The sequence below is a fragment of the Urocitellus parryii genome, chromosome 9 (assembly GCF_045843805.1).
Source record: "Urocitellus parryii isolate mUroPar1 chromosome 9, mUroPar1.hap1, whole genome shotgun sequence".
In the NCBI taxonomy this organism is placed as follows: domain Eukaryota; kingdom Metazoa; phylum Chordata; class Mammalia; order Rodentia; family Sciuridae; genus Urocitellus; species Urocitellus parryii.
The window spans coordinates 142,815,697-142,833,052 of record NC_135539.1 but is presented as its reverse complement, the minus strand read 5'-3'; the positions used below and the strand labels follow the sequence as shown (position 1 = coordinate 142,833,052).

Below are 17,356 nucleotides of genomic sequence, written 5' to 3'. Positions count from 1 at the left end.
AACAAAATATTAGCAAATACAGTTAGCAATCTACGAAAAAGAATTATAAACTATGACCATGTTTGGATTATTCCAGAGATGCAAGCCTGGTTCATTATTTGAAAATTAATCAGTGCAGTCTATATTTTAATAGACTAAAAAAATTTAAAAATCACATGATTAAGCCAGTTGATGCAAAAGTTACTTGACAAATTTCAACACTCATGATTTTAAAAACTTCTCAGAAAAATAGCAATAGAGGGGGAACTTGCTCAACTTGATAAAGATCAGCTATATTATGCCTAATAGCTAATAGCTAAGGGTTGCAGGCCTTCCCCTCAGATTGGAAATAGGGCATTTATTCACCGAAGTACCAGATGTACTATCCAGTACAATAAGGCAAGAAAGGGAAATAAAAGGCACTCAGATCAGAAAAGAAGGAAAGCAACTGTCTCTTTTAGAAAAGGACAATGGTTATCAGAAAATCCTGAGCCTGAAAAGCAAGAATAACAATTACAACAACAACAACAACAACAACAACAACAAAAACCCTAGGCTTGTAAGTAAGTTCAGGTAAACATACAAAATCAATTCTGTTTGTGCACACTAGCAATGAACATGTGGACACTGAATTAAAAATAAGGTACCATTACAATTGTAAAAATGAAAAAAGGAAATATGTGTAACACGAATAAAACATACAAGAACTGAATGCAGAAAAGTGAACAATGCCGATCAAAAAACCTAAATAAACAGAGCTGGCAAAGGACGGACACACTTATAAGTGAAACAGAACGAAGATTACAGAAATAGAGCCACCCGAACACATCAAAATGTGTCCTTGATAAAGGTGCGAAAGCAATTCAATGCCGAAACACAGGCTCTTCAGCAAATGATGCTAGACCAAATAGAAATCCATTGGCACAAAGATGAATCTCTGTCTGGGTCTTACACCTTCACACCAATACACTCCACATGGATCAGGCTTCAATGCAAAACTAAAACAACTATTAACACATAGAAAGTCTTTAGGAACTTGGATCTGGTGAAAAGTTCTTAGACTTGATAACAAAGACACAAAGGAAAAACTGACTTCATAAAATTTTGTTGATACCTTTGTTTTATTTATGTAACTTTACGATGTGCTGAGGATGGAACCCAGGACCCCACCATGTAGGCAGCGCCCTACCACTGAGCTACAATCCCAGCCCCATCATTTTTTTTTCAATTTCCTTTGTTGTAGACCCTGTTAAAAGGATGAAAAGACAAGCTACAGAGTGGGAGAAAATGTTTGCAGATCATATATCTAACCAAACACTGTTTTAAAATAGTTTTTTAAAACTCTTGAAATTCTAAACCGTCCAATTGGGAAATGGATGAAAGACATGAACAAACATTTTACCAAAGAGGATATGCACGTGACAAGGAAATGCGGGCAAAGGGGTTCGGCCTCCTTAGTGGATCCCTAGCAACTAGGACATGCAAATTCAAACCACACGGGGCGTGTAGGGATGGCTGAGGTAAAAGGTGTGACCAGTCAACACCCGTGAGGATGTGAAGGGACAGGGCCACCCACACCCTGCTGGTGGGAGTGCGACCACAGACACCCAGGGAGGCGTGCGACTCCCACGTGACCCACCGACTGTGTTCCCAGAAAAATAGACACATTCCCATGAAAACGGTATAAAAATGTGTAAAGCAGTTTATTCATCAGGGTTCCAAACTGGAAAGGAGGCAGATGTCCTTCAGCAGGTGAGTGATGAAGCCGCAGGACATCCACGCCCCAAGGTTCTAGCCAGCACCCACCTGGTGAACCTCCTGACAGCCATGCCATGAGCAAAGCCAGTCCCCCCAAGTCACGTGTTGTATTTCCACTCCAGAAATGGCAGATGTTCTAGAACTAGAGAAGGCCAACCGCTGTCCAGAGCTGAAGAGGTGGAGGGTGGGAGAGAAAGTGTGTGGACCCTGAGGGCACCTTGTAGAGATGGACGTGTTCTTTGTCTTGACCACTCCTGGTCATAACAGGGCAAAACACTGACTGCTCCTTCCTCCTCCACCCTCAACTGCTCACTTCTGGTCCCCAAAATCGGGTTTGGGTTTTCCACACACACCAGGAATTCAGACACCAGCTGGGTGTCCTGGGACTCGGTCGATTCTGACCCTGTCAGCCTGGGGGCAGATCAGCTCCCACAGGTTAAAGGCTCCGTCCCACAGACTGCCTCCACTTCAGATGCCAACCTCCAGCCCCCCGATTTTCACCTGTGCTCCTAACCCACCAATTAATGAATCAGAGGGTCCCCCAACCTCCCCTCAGGTTCTATTACTTTCTGGAATGATTCACAAAACTCAGGGGAATACTTTACTTACATTTTCCTATTTATTCTAAGAGCATACAATTCAGGAACAGCCAGATGCAGGGGAGGCCTAGGCAAGGTTCGGAGGAAACACCACGGAGCTTCTGTGTGCACTTGGGCTCACCATCCTCCCAGGTTCTCCACGTGCTGAGCAACCCCAGAATCTCTGCATGTGTCCTTTGGGGTGTCATAGAGGATCCCTATGAAGTCATGATTAATTAAATATCTGCCCAGGAGTGATCAACTTAAATATCAACTCCAGCCCTTCTCCCCATCCCAGAGATTGAGTTGGGGCTGAAAGTTCCAACCATCAGTCATCTCATTAGCATATGAAAAGACACTTATTACTTTGGAGAGTCCAAGTTTTTAGGAGCTATGTCAGGATATGGAGACAAAAAAACAGATGCGTATTTCTATTCTAAATCACATCACAATTACCACCGGGGGCACTGGATAAGCACACAAGGGGCCTCTCTACTACTTCTTACAGCTGCATGTGAACCTACATTATCTCAAGATGAAAGGTTTCATTCCAAAACAATTTTTAATAGGATTTTATTTAAAAATTTAAATCTCCATCTTCTCTGGAAAGTTGGCAAGATCTGACCCACTTTCAAACACAGCTCAAATGGACTGCAGTGGAGCAGCCGGGCACTTCCAGCTTGGGCATCCACTTGCCAGTTCATGCCAGTTCTCCCCACCACTCTGCCCCTCTCCTAGGCTCACGGTTCTCTGCTCCTTGTCAGCCAGTTGCTTTCTTTTTCTCTTACGTCCTGAGAGAGACCCCTCCTTGTCAGGCACGTCAGTTTTCCACTTTTCTAGCAAAGCTGAGTATCAGCAGGGTGGAGTTATGCTGAGGAGTTAGCTGCCATCTTAACTCCTATGTCTGAGAGCCACAAGGCGGAGGCTACCATACAGTGAATACAGAGAATCTCCTGAAAGTTCCAGAAAAACCTGAGTTCAAATCATGGTTTCCCCAACTGACCTTGAACAAATTCCTTAAATTTCCACATGTTTCACTTTTACCATGGTGTCAATAATACATAGCACCATCAAACCAATGCACCCTCCACCACAGAGTGGGAGTTCACTGATAACTTTTCCCCATAACAGCAGGAGGGCTCCCCTCGTTGCTGTGCGTCCTCCCAGTAGCAGCAAGGTATGCTACAAGACACTGGCTCTCGCTGGACTTCCATCAACTGGAATTTAGCTACCTAAATGTCTTTCTAGAATGATCTCATAATCCTCCCAAGATTATTGGGAAGATTCTACAAAGCAGTCACTCGTATTACGTTCCCCTTACACAGGAGGAGTTGACAGCATAGCTATTTGATTATTCTGACTTCAGTCAACGAGTCTCACCCTCACATCTACGCATTGAAGCACTTTTCCACCACCTCTCACAGGCTCAGGCTCTGACAGAACTTGGTAGAGTTTTCAGCTGCATCTCTTTGCCTGTTACTAAGGCAAACTCAAGAACTTCCTGGTCTACCCTGCTTCACAGCCTCTGGGAGACTCTGAGAATTTCCCTTCTGTTCTACCTTCTTCCCCTGGCACCTGAACTTCTTCCGGGATGACCACAGGCCCCAGCGACCTGCAGGCTGCACTGTGTCTGAAGATTTTCAGATCCCGAGTGACAAGTACCGAGCGTCATTATGGAGGCTATCTCCCTATAGTAACTGTTGGCATGCCTGTCATGAGTCAATCATCTTTTTTTATTGGCATTCACTTATATTGGCAAAGAGAAAGGGACAAAAAAACACAAGGAACAGTCTGAGTGAAACCCCAGCTCTCCCAGAGGACTGGTTGCTGGCCAAGCTGCTCAGGGCTGTAGCTCAGCAGAGACCAAGACGCTCAAGAACAACAGGACACTCCCGTCCCTGGGCGTCCAGGGCCTTTGCAGGAAGCCAGGAAACAAGAGCAGAGAGGAGGCTCAGGCTTTGCTCTCCACGGGAAGAGCCTGGACCTAAGACAGAGCTGGCCTGAGCCCTGGCGCCCCCCGCTTGGCTGCACAGACTCAGGCAAGGTCCAGGGCCTCTTGCTGGGCATGGGGTTTTGTTTGTTGGTTGGTTTGTTTGTTTGTTTGTTTGGTAGGGTGGGACGGTGGTCATACTAGGCCCGGCTCATGGGGTCTGCAGAGGCCACACAGAGGCATTATAGGAAATGTGCTCCTGCACTGCCTCATGCGGCAGGCACCCAGCGCTGCTGGTCTCATATTCATGGTGTGATCTGCAGCGAGCCAGGGAGAAGGAGCAGCTGGGGCGGAGGTATTTTAGCCACTATCAGCAAAAGAGCCACAGAGCACAAAGGTTGGACTTGAACCGAGCTCCAGGGCAGCTCACTCCCCTGTGGCCCTCAGATTCTCCGGGGGTGAATATTTAAAAATTAAACAGTGCTTTCCTGCGGGATTGGTCTTTAGTTTCAAACAATGTTTTCTTTTCAGTTTTGGTAGTTGTGTTTGTTTTGGTGCTGGGAATTAAACCCAGGGCCTTGTACCTGCCAGACACTCTCTCTACCACTCAGCTACTTCCCCCAAACCTTAACTGGGCTTTTTTTTTTTTTTCTTTTTAAGCAATATTCTGGCTTTACTTTTCTATCTCCGTGCACTTGGACATGACTGGCCTTTGTCAATATCCGTTTTCTTATCTATGGCATGAGCTCGGGAGCCACCTGAGATGGGGTCTGTGGGGGGGCTTGGTAAACTGGACCCACCAACAGCTCTGTCACAGTGGCTCTGTCACCGGGCTGGTCCTAGCAGTGTGCCCAGCTTAACGTGTAGAGTGAAACACTTTCAAATTGAAATTAACAGCTTGATTGTTTCTGTTGTTTGAATTTTGCAAAATTATGTGATAAAGGCGGCAAAACTGTGGATAAAATTGTTCTAATGAGGTACAAGCATTTAATGTGAAGAAAAATATTTGAAAAACTCAATTACTATCTTAACAAGGTGATAAAATTCACAGAAAAATGGGTGAAAACAGAAACGATTTCAGTGGGAGCATCACAGAGCCCATCCCACGGTGTCCCAGTCTGGATCCCAGACTGCTGGCAGACATCATCCTCAGGGCAACGTGTTGTCTCTTACTGCCCCCTGGTCAAAAACTCCAGGGGCCCCAACTCTGCAGACGCTCGGCCACCACCTGGCTTGTTACCTTCCTCCTCTCCGACACGGCTGCTCCACCCTGTTCTCTGCCTGGGCCCTGCTCTCCCGGCAGTTGGCACCCTCCGCCCCATCCCAGCTGCGCTGTCTCCTGGTGTGTGCTCCTCCTCCGCTCCAAACATGCTCCTGCCCTGTCTTCCTCTGTATTTATCTCCCTCTCATTCATCTATTTTAATCCTGCGAACCCCTGTTTGTTCTTTTAGCCCATCCGTATTGGCTTAGTATTCTGCGATATTTGTCACTTCAATCTTAGTCTCTCCTAGCGTCCACTCCCAGATCTCTTCCCTGAAGTCCTGGCCGGGTGGCAGCTGGGCTGTAATTGCTGCTGCACCTACAGGAGCTCCTGGTTCCCTATGGGTGGATCTCCCCTCCAGGCAGATTATTCCTGCTGTAGGGCCAGGGTGGGCCTTTTATTCCTCCTGCCTGATGTTTTGTTTGTTCTGTGACTCTTTCCAGAAGGGCTTGGAGGGAGTTTACAGCAACAGCATGCACATGTGTGCACAGGCACACACACGTGCACAAATATGGCAAACTATAAACAATAGAAAAACAAAAAACAAAAAAGATAAGTCTGCAGTGTGGGCTCTGACTTCCTCCCATACCAGGGCCCAACCCAGGTTACTCTCTAAAGATCTCAAACCACCAAGACTCAATGCCCTCTGTCCACGCGGAATGTGTTACCGAAACCCTGCTGCTGACAGAGCAGAAGGGAACCAAACATGAGGAGCAGCAAGGAAGTTACATCAGAAAGAGCCCCAGACCTTGAGTCTGACTTCATTCATTTTTTCCTTCATGCAATAGAATTTTTAAGCATCTACTGTATTCGTTAAATGAAAATTACAGGCACCATTGGTTTGGACTAAGCTCCTGGATTAGGCCCCAACAGACCAGGCTTAAAATCCAGAGGGCTCACTCAGGCCAAAGTTTGCCATCAGCAGACCAAAACCCAGGGTGGCCTGACCTGGGAGAACCAGGAGAGGAACACCAGTGTCCCAGCTGGCCCTTCTGTGTGACTCTTCACTGAAAGGTCACCCAAGTAGCCAGATACTCACAAATCAGTCATTTTTCTATTGTTTTGTTTCCCAGACTTACAAGGAGAGAGACCTTGAAACAGCTGATCTGCTTTTTGTTCTTTGTTTCTGCTTTTTCCAGACTTTTGTCTATAAAATCAACATCATGGGCTCAACCCATAGGAACATTGTCTTTCAAGCAATAAAGAGTGCCTAATTCTAGAATCTCACCTAAAGTGAATAAAGATCTTCAAATTAAATTGGTTGTCATTTTGTCCTTTCATAATTACATCCTGGTTGCATAACTAATTCTATAACCAAAGAGCACCTTGTCACCTGCCTACCCTCATTTGTTAAAGGAAAATGAAAATAAAAAAGAGGATCAAACACTGTGCCTCTCCTGGGTATGTACAAACATTGATCCTAAGACCTAGTTTTCTTTTCTTTTTTCTTTTAACTTTTAAAAATATTTCATGTATGGGTTTTCAAGGAAATTCGCATTTATGAAGTGAATTAGGTAAATTTAATAATTAACATTTATAAAAAGCAGTCAGTCTCTCTGGTCATCAAGTCATTGAAGAAGCAATGCTGTTATGAAGAGAATGTGAACCACGAGGAACTCTCACTACACAGCCACAGAAATATCTAAAATAGAAACATTCACCACATTAAGTACTGGAGAAAATGTAGAATAAGCAGGCCTCTGACCAGTGTGCAAAGTAGTCCAGCCACTCTGGCAAACAGCTTCACAACCTCGTAAACAGTTAAAATGGACATCTGTCCTATGATCTAGCAATTCCACTCCCAGTTGTTTATCTGAGAAAGCTAAAAATACTGGTCTACGAAATCCTCGCTTAGGAATGCTCACCGCAGCCTCACTCACAGTAGCCAAATCCAGAAACAATGCAGATGTTATCACAGGAGATAAACATACTTACTTCGTGTTCATGCAAAATGTCAGCAATAAACAGAAACACACTCCCTCATATGAACAGCATGGATAAGGCTCAAAGATACCAAGCACAGACGGCGTTGCTCCACTGATGTGACATCTAGAGCCTGCAGTGGCAGAATTGCTCCTGGGGACAGGAATGAGGAAGGACTGTTGGGAGGGCATGAGGAGAAGTTCTGGAGCAACTCGTGTTGGTACGCACCACCGGTACCGATGGACTTAAAATCAGACCATTTCAGTTCATTCAATTCGATTTCATTACCTGGAAAGGTAATGCTGAGGGAGGATTCAGGAGATGGCACGTGTTAAAGCTGGACTGCGGTGACGGTGGCACACCTGTAGCAGAAACCTCTGAACCGTTCATTACAATAAGTCAGTTTTGTGATTCTTTAATTGTATCTCAATCAACTGTCAAGTAGACAATGCTCAGCTATTAGGACCTGGAGAAAGTCGGCCACCCACAGATTCTGCACAGAACTGGCCTTCTGGGCCGTGTGGTGACATGCACCCAGAGCCTTACAGGAGGGGAGCCTCCTGGCCCAGCAAGGCCGCTTCCGAAATTCACCACAGGAAAGCACCAGAAGGCACACCCCCAAGACCTGCATTTAGAGACGTTCACTCAGTGCCGTTTGTAACAGGGAAAACGGGAAGGCAATGTAATGTCTGTACATAGCACATCAGTGAGGTGAGTATGTATGTGTGTACCTCGGTGGCACTTTAATAATGTTAACTAATAATGATCAACATGGAAATCTACTCAGAACATATTAGTAGGTTGTAGAAAATATGCAGAAAACAGCATGATTGGTATTACATAGGCTCTAGCTCTTGAGTGCTATGCAGTAGTGTAGTTATGTATGCTGATCCTACTCTCATCCAGGACACATGGCAGGGATACACAACAGGTGACAAGTGCAGCTATCTCTGGGTGCAGGAGGATTACGTGTGCCTTTTAAAAAGACATAGGTTATTAACTTTCAAAATAATCTTTAAAGTGGGTCAATAATGAGAGGAGGTAGAAATCACTGGGACCGTGGTTCACGTGGGGTAGAGAAGATGATCTGGGGTAGGGATGGCCATGTACTGCATGGCCCTAATGAAAATCTGGTGCAGTGGAAATGTAAAGTTGACTTACGCGGCACACCATGCCCCGGAGGCAGCTGCGAGGAAAGTACAGCATTCCAGAAGGTGACCTCTGCCTGGTGTTCCTGTCCTCCAGAGCCCGCCATTTCCATTTTCAGACGTCCTTCCATCAGAAGACACTCCCATGGTTATTCTTCTGTGGTATCCTGATCAAATTATTCATCTCAGTCCCCATGAGAGAGCCCTGGAGCTGGATACTGTTTTTCCTTCCCCGGTTTATCAGGCGCAGCCACCTGCTAGACCATTTTGGAACCAGCTTGGACAGAAAAAATTCACATGCTTAGAGAATTCACCTTATATCTAGAATTGCAGAAAGTTCTGTGAAGCTGCCTTTAACAACTCTGATCAGAAGACAAGCAAATCCACGTCCAGGAGCGAAGCACAGCAAGCAGGTGGCTCTGGAGAAAACCGCCCCTCTGAGCAGTCCTTTTGGACAGACCGCTTGAGTTCAGAGCAGGGTCCCCTTAGGCAGGTGCTGTCCCATCTGAAAAGTGAAACTGGTGCCCAGAGAGGGTTGTCCAAAGTCAGCCAAAAGTCAGGAGCAAGCCGTGATCCTCTGTCCCACTCGGTGTCCGAAGCTGAGGAAGAAAGGGACAGTGTGTTATGATGGAATACCCCGGGTTAGAAGCCTGGGTCTAGCATTGGCTTTGTCCTTGGTTGGCCAGGCTCCTTGGCCACCCTTCAGGGAACCTGCCTCTTTCCTGTAATGAGGAGGTTCTGGTGGGGAACATTTCGACCAGACACCTATGGTTCTAATAAGCTCCCACCCTCCCTGCCCTTCCCCGGGTTAGTCCTGGTAGGCACTGCCCTGCCTGTCCGTGGCTCTTTGCATGCCCATTCCAAGGTCAAAAAGATGTCCTGTGAGCTGCCCAACCAGGAGCCCAACGCCTCACCCTTATTGTTTCTATTTAGTGAGAGCCTTAATTTTTTTCCCCTACACAACTGGATTAACTAGGCACGTCTGTGTCTGTACTCGGAACACTAATAAATATGCTTTGCAAAGTAAATATAAGTTTAATGTTCATTAAACAGACACCAAGAGCCTGGGGATGTGTGGAACAGGAAGAAGGAGGCTCCCGGGCAGCCTGCCTCTCCTAGAGGCTGGGGCTTCTAGGTCCTGGACCAAGAAGAGGAGGAAGAGAATGGGTGCAGAAGAGAGGGCCTTGCCACAGACAGACAGACAGACAGATCAAATGCCACCCAAATGGCAGTTTCCAACTCCAATTGACTCTAATGGCCCGACAAGGTAGAGACATCGCCAAAGTCAAACGGCCATCTGTGTGTCCAAGGCTGGGTTTGGTCACACCAGAAGTTTCTGTACCAGATGCCTTTCCTCTGGATTTCACCTAATATCCTTGGTTATGATCTTGCTTCAATAGGGTTGAATTTTGAGCTCCTAAACCAAACTTTTGGTAAGGGTCTTCTCTTGTGGAAGTCCTTCACACTATTTGAAAAAGTCTTGCAAATGTTTATGATTTCATTTTAACATACAATACACAATGATAAAAATAAATGTTTTCAGATAGGATGCTGTTAGAATATTTCACTTTCTCAGCAGGTTATAAAAGTAAAAAATGTCACTAAGAATATTCTTTAACATTTCTTTATCAAAATGTCTTGCCACCGTGTTTGTTTCTAGAGAACATGCAGTTAAGCCAATGGTTCCTGTGATTAAAGCGCCTCTGTCCTAAGGAGACAGGAAGTGCCTCTTGTGATTGGACAAAGTTTTGTTTCACAGTCGTGGAATCAGAAATGTGCCCCATTACTGTCACCAGTGCCCAGCCTGAGACGCCAGGCCAACAAGCACACACAGATCAATACACGAATGGCATTCTCAAGCAGCCTGAGAAAATCGATAAAATCAGATCGCGACTCTGGTCAGTGAGCACATGATAATGGCTGAGCTTAACATTTAAACAAATATTTGTTTCAGAGGGGATTAAACATAGAAGTATAATATAAATTTCAGATACACTACAGGCATGGCTTGAGAATACCACTTGGAGCACGTGACCCATGGACACAGTATCACCTCACCTGGTAGCAGCACACACTAATTGCAGAGTTATTATTTCCCTGAGAAGTTTCTATTTTAAATGCCTGAATGAATTTGTACTTACAAAATCTAGAATATTGAAACTATGAGGAACCCACCAGATTAGCAAGTATAATTTCCCCCGTTTTCCAAAACCTGAGAGCCACTTAGTTTTCTTTTCATACTTTGCTCAACGTCAGCATTTAACAACTAGAATTCAAAGTCTCTCAGAACTGGTCCTGTTCCAGAGTGCCAGGATCCCATGACACACTTGGATTCTGTACCTTGCCCTCAACATATTCATATAAAAGTTAAAATGTAAGTCTATAAAGAGGTCAATGTCCGTCAGCAATGAATCGACCAATAAATCTCACCTATTTTTTAAGTTATCCGTCACAATTTACTTGCTCATTCCAACAGTCTTTTTAAAGAAAGTTTGGTTTTTAGATTTGTTTTGTTATTGTTGTTAAGATGTCCTGCAGTTTAATTTATAAATCAAGGTACAGACAAGGTCTTCTTTATTCTGTAGGTTTAATAAATATTTTCAGAGGAAGATCATTGTTTTTACTAGCCCAATCATAACATCAGTTATGTGAGATAGAGGATAAATAAGGATACATAGATATCTTCTATCAAATAGGACATTGTTAAAATAGTGCACTTCCACCAGGCATGATAGCACCTGCCTGTAATCCCAGTGACTTAGAAGGCTAAGGAAGGAGGATCCAAAGTTCAAGGCCAGGCTCAGCAACTTAGCAAGATCCTTACTCAAAATAAAAAACAAAAAGGCTGGAGATACAGCCCAGTGGTTGAGCATCCCTGGGTTCAATCTCTAGTACCAAAACAAAACAATAAACGCTTCCTACACAGCTTTTCAAAATAAAAATGAGACCCAAAAAATCCACCTTAAATTCCTTATCAAAAGTTCTTGCTATAATATGACACATATCTCCTGCTTGCCTTCTAAAGATTTGAGTAGTTCTTTGAGAGCAAACTTTTCAAATGACTCCACAGGGGCTGAGAGTTGTTAGAAAGTAGCTGACACCAAGAATCAACTCTGGACTTTTCCTCCCACAAAGGAAGTAAGAAGTTCCTGGAGTCAGAATCTTAAACGCTCATGTGCACTTCGCATGTTGTTGGTTTGGAGTCTTTACTAGTTCTAAAGGTGTTCAAATTAAGGGACTGGGACACCACCAAGGGCCGAGAGTCATCCGTTAAGATCTCCATCGCTTAATTGGCGGGTGCGGCCAAGCCCTCAGCACACTATACTTTGATAAGGGAAAGTAAAATATTCTCCCAAGAAATTCTATTTGTCAAATACTTTCCACATGGAATTCCAGTTGCAGATGTATTTTTGGCAAGGAAACAGCAGGGAGCTGAGAACCTGGCTCATGCCAGCTCTGCGGACGCCAGTGACCAGGGCAGAAAGCCTGGCCTGGAGAAGGCCATGCAAAGGCTGGGGGTGGAGTCCGGGGAGGAAGGGCAGGTGCTCCTGAGGCAGGTGCTCCTCAGCTGCCTGGCCCCCTGGCCACTCCCAGACTCCTGGGCAAGGAGCGTTGTGACCCCCGAGAGGTAGAGGTAGTGTTGGAGACAGGGACAACAGGGGAGGGGAGAGGCTGAGACCCTAAGAAGCTGCCCCCTCCGTGTAGTGAACCCACAGGGGGCGTGACCTGGCCAACCACGGCCACCCTAAGGTCCACACACACCAGCCTCCAGAGCAGCTCAGAACCTTCTTGAACCAGATGCTGGTGGCATCTGGAGCACATCAGCATCCCAGAGTGTAGGCTCGGCTGGTGCTCTCAGCCCAGCAGCAGGGGAGGGGAAGGTGAGCTTGAAAGAAAATCCCTGTGATCTATGCGACAACATGGAGGATCTCAAATAACCACAGCAAGGGAAAGAAGTCAGGTTTTAAAAGTCGAGAACATAGCCTCTGATTGCATTGATATAAAACCCTAGAACACGCAGGCTGACCTACAGTGACAGAAAGCAGATCACTGGCTGCTTGAAGGTGAGGGGCAGGATGACAAGGGGGCACAAGGAAACATGGAAACAAGGGGTTCAGGCAGAGGGGAGACGGGCATGCTCACCGTCTGGAAGTGGGCATTTTCACATATCAGACTTACCAAACTGTATGCTTTAAGTATGGATGATTTCTCGTCTGTCAAGTGTACTCTCATGAAAAGAGATCCAGAGGCTTAGCTCTCTTGCAGAGAATCTGACTGAGCTGGGCCAGGGTGGGATCTGGGCATCAGAATCTTTAAAGGTCTCCCCAAGAGAGGGGATGGAGGATGTGAGAAAAAGGGGGCAGGGATTATGAACCAGTGTCAATTTCCATGCATGTATGAATTTGTCGGGGTGAATCCAACTGCTATATGTAACTATAAAGGTCTAATAATAATAATAGAAAATGTTTAAATCAATTAATGAAAAAAAGTCTCCCCAGATGATTGGGAGTGCAGACTTCAGGTACAGAACCTCATGGCCGTAATCAGGACCTTGGTTATATGCAATGGTATTGGAAGCCACTGGCCCTTGGTAGGAGCCCAAGTCAGAAACTCCCTGCCAGAATCAGCATTGTCAAAAATGACCGTACTACCCAAAGCGTTATATAGTTTAATGCAATTCCTATTAAAATACCAGTGACATTCTTCATAGAAATAGGAAAGGCAATCATGAAATTCATTTGGGAAAATAAGAGATCCAGAATAGCCAAAGCAATTCTTAGCAGGAGGCATCACAGGACCAGACCTTAAATTATACTTCAGAGCCATAGCAACAAAAACGGCATGGTTTTGGCACCAAAACAGACATGCAGACCCATGGAACAGAACAGAAGACACAGGGACACACCCACATAAACACAGCTATCTCCTACTAGACAAAGGAACCAGAAATATACACTGGAGAAAAGAGAGCCTCTTCAACAAATGATGCTGGGAAAACTGGAAATCCACAGGTAGCAAAATGAAATTAAATACCTCTCTCTCACCTGCACAAAACTCAACTCAAAATAGATCAAGAACTTAGGCACTGTTAGAACAGAGACCCTGCTCCTAATAGAAGAAAAAGTAGGCCCAAATCTTCACCATGTTGGCTTAGGAACTGACTTCTTTAACAAGACCCCTAAAGCACAAGAAGTAAAACCAAGAATCAATAAATGGGATGGAATCAAACTAAAAAGCTTCTTTTCAGCAAAGGAAACAATCAATAATATGAATAGACAGCCTATAGAATGGGAGAAAATTGTTACCACATGCACCTCAGAGGGTTAATCTCCAGGACAGATAAAGAACTCAAAAAACTTAACCCCCCCCCCAAAAAAATACAAATAACCCAATCAAAAAATGGCCTAAGGAAATGAACAGACACTTCACAGAAGAAGAAATATAATCAACCAGCAAATATATGAAAAACTGTTTGACTTCTCTAGCAATTAGAGAAATGCAAATCAAAACTACACTGAGCCAGGCACAGTGGTGCATGCCTATAATCTCAGTGGCTCAAGAGGCTGAGAAGGATTGCGAGTTCAAAGCCAGTCTCAGCAATTTATCAAGGCACTTAGCAACTTAGTGAGACCCTATCTTTAAATAAAATATTTTTAAAAGGGCTGGGGATGTGGCTCAGTGATTAAGCACCCCTGTGTTCAATCCCTAATACCCTGACCCACAAAAAATCTACACTGAGATTTCATCTCATTACAATCAGAATGGCAATTATCCAGTACAAGCAACAATAAATGTTGGTGAGGGTGTGGGAATAAAGGTGAGTCTGCAAATTGGTGCAACCAATCTGGAAAGCAGTAAGGAGATTCCTCAGAAAACTTGGAATGGAACCACCATTTGACCCAGTTATCCTACTCCTCAGTTTATACCCCAAAGACTTAAAATCAGAATACTACAGTGATGCAGCCACATCAATGTTTATAGCAGCTCAACTCATAAGAGCTAAACTATGGAAACAACCATAGTTTGGATAAAGATGAATGGATAAAGAAGATATGATATATATATACACAATAGAATATTACTCAGCCCTAAAGAAGAGTGAGATTATGGCATTTGCAAGTAAATGGATGGAACCGGAGAATATCATGCTAAGCAAAATAAGCCAATCCCAAAGAACCAAAGGCTGAATGTCTTCTCTGATATACAGATACTAATTCATAGTAAGGTGGGGGGAGACTAGGGGAAAATAGAGGTACTCTGGATTAGACAGAGGGGAGTGAAGGGAGGGGAGGGGGTATCTGGGCAGGAAGGACAGTCGAATGGATTGGATGCTATTACCCTATGTGCATATATGATTACACAACTGGTATAATTCTATGTCGTGTACAGCCAGAAGAATGAGAAGTTACACTCCATTTATATATGATGTGTCAAAATGCATTCTATTATCATGTATAACTAATTAGAATAAATTTTTAAAAATAGATCAAAAAGAAAGAAAGAATGAACCCCCCCACCTGTCAGCCCCAGTGACCTGTGGGAACATGGGCCCTTTCAGACAAGCAGTTTCCCGGGCTGCTCTTAGGAATTCTCATCAGAAGAGTCCTCTGGGCCATTTCCGCATCGAAGCATACCACGTACTTCTGAAATGAGTGGGCATTTACGTCCTTCCACACATCCCAGTTTTCTTACTGTGTCTACTGATAGCACTGGTGGTGGGTGGTTTCCTGTGCTCTGGAGGAATCCGTCACACTTGGACATGGGTCTGCTCGTTTGCAGAAGAGAAGCAGACAAGACAGGCCTCTTCCTCTCCTGGAGCCCAAGGTTGGGGGGAGGAGGGCGGAAAGAAAGGCAGTGTGGCTGTGGCCCACCTGGGAAGGCGAGAGAGCCCTACTCTCTGGACAGAGCCTCCAGGCCTTGCTTTGGGAATCAGAAGTCTATTCACAGATCAAACCTTTTAACTTTTCCTGAGGGTCATCTCCCAAACCACCACCCCTTAGTCTCCAAAGCCTACCCAGGGCAAGGCCAGAAAAGAGCTCATCTTTGGCTCAGGCCTGAGCTCATGGCTGCAGGAACAGCACTGTGCTCACAGAGCCCACTGAGGACCAGGAGGAAGGACTCTGTGTCTCCGCGTTGCCATGGGGACTTCTGGCTGTGCTCACAGAACGCTCTGCACATCCTGACTCTTTTTAAAAAGAGAAAATAGTTCCCTTTTCCAAAGCCTAAATGGGGAGTGAGGTGGTGGCCAGAGGGGAATCAAAGGTCTGTGAGGGTGAGCAGTGGGGACTAGGCACAGGTGGACTAAAGCAGAACGAGGACTGCCCTCCTCCAGGCAGGGAAGGGAGACCACTCCGACACCTGGGCAGAGCCTCCCTCCGCAGGCTCTCCTCATGCAAAGTGTGTCCTGCAGGAAGGAGTAGATCTGAGATTTACAAAATGCTTTCTCAGTTTCTTAGGCTATAACCTTCCATCAGAAGTACCCGGGAAGCATTCCCTCTGAGGGCCCGAGACACCATGAAATGGGGTCCCTTTAAGGACCTTTCCACCCCACCGAGCATGGGGACCCTCTGCACATGGTGCACCACTTTCTCTGTAGGCTCTCAGGGCACCTGGGCCTCTCCTCCCCGGGAATACAATCTGGCCTTCCCTGATGGCCGTCCAGACATTACCCCCAAGACTCTATGGAAGAGCTGTCCCTGTGTTTCCTATCAACAAGAGCACAGCCAGTCTGCCTTTGATGTCCCCAGAGTTACCTGATCACCCAGATGACACTGAACAGAACTAGGGGCCTGGGAGACAGCAGCTAAGCCTGACATCTGCCCAAGGCCAGCAGAAAGGGCTCCAGGAGTTATATGAGCTTCTAGGTCCATCCAACCGACCATCTGTCGCTGGCTTACCGTGCCACCTTGGGTCATTGACTTCCCCACTCTGCACCATCTGTGAAATGTGCCTAATAGTACACCATGTCCTTCAGTCCCTCCTTCCCTCCCTCTCCCTCTCTCCACACATCTCTCTCTCCCTCTCCCTCACTCCCCCCCACCGGGTCTCCTATAGAAGAGAGATAACATGTCTGTAAAGTGCTTTGAGCTCCTTGGAGATAGAAGGTCTATAAATATAAGCTGTTATCACTGTTGCCATGGAAACACACAGAACCGTGCTCTGTTCCTGCCTCTGCTGAGCATAACTCTGGCCTCCCTGCCCCGCTGGCAGTTAAACAATCAATGGCCCTTCCAAGCTCTGCAACCAGGCAGCGGGCGAGGACCCAGGACAGAACTGTTTTGATACTCAACTCCTCTTCTTGTCACTTTCCACAAAGTACGCTTCTTTACTAAGGTAGAGGATGGTGCGGCTTGGCTGGAGCTAGCTGTTAAACCAATGATGTGAATTATTGCAGGTTTAATTAACTCGCAGCCACTCCACCCAGCCGCCAACCTGTGGTTTCTTCTACCCATTTCCTGCCTTTGCTCCCAGTCCTGACTGCCGACTGCAGAGCGCAGAATGCCCCAGTGCTGGGGTGGAGCAGATGAAGCGTCTGCTCCCGTCTCTTGGTCTGTGGCCTCTGGAGAGCAGAGTGAGGCCTTTCCCACTCTTGTCTCATCCCACAGGGCAGATGCCTCCTGGTGCCCAGCAGATGCCATGTGGCGGTTGGTGAGTAACTGAATGAATACCTGCTGTCCTCTTCTGTCCTGCGGGGACAGGTGCTGGGCACCACCTGTGCAGCAGGCTGGTCTGGACTGGAGACCCCAGAGCACACTGGGGCCCCCCCGCGGCTGGTCTG

General features: G+C 45.9%; 1 protein-coding gene across 1 annotated transcript in view; it reads right to left on the bottom strand.

Annotated features, from left to right (window-relative positions):
* Positions 1–8,673, bottom strand: part of Dpt (dermatopontin) — a 269,201-nt gene extending 260,528 nt beyond the window's left edge. Inside the window, exon 1 of the mRNA XM_077802359.1 lies at positions 8,591–8,673. Within this exon, the coding sequence (XP_077658485.1) occupies positions 8,591–8,635 (45 nt within the window). The 5' untranslated portion in view covers positions 8,636–8,673. The remainder of the gene's footprint in view (positions 1–8,590) is intronic.
* Between the last annotated feature and the right edge of the window lie 8,683 nt (positions 8,674–17,356).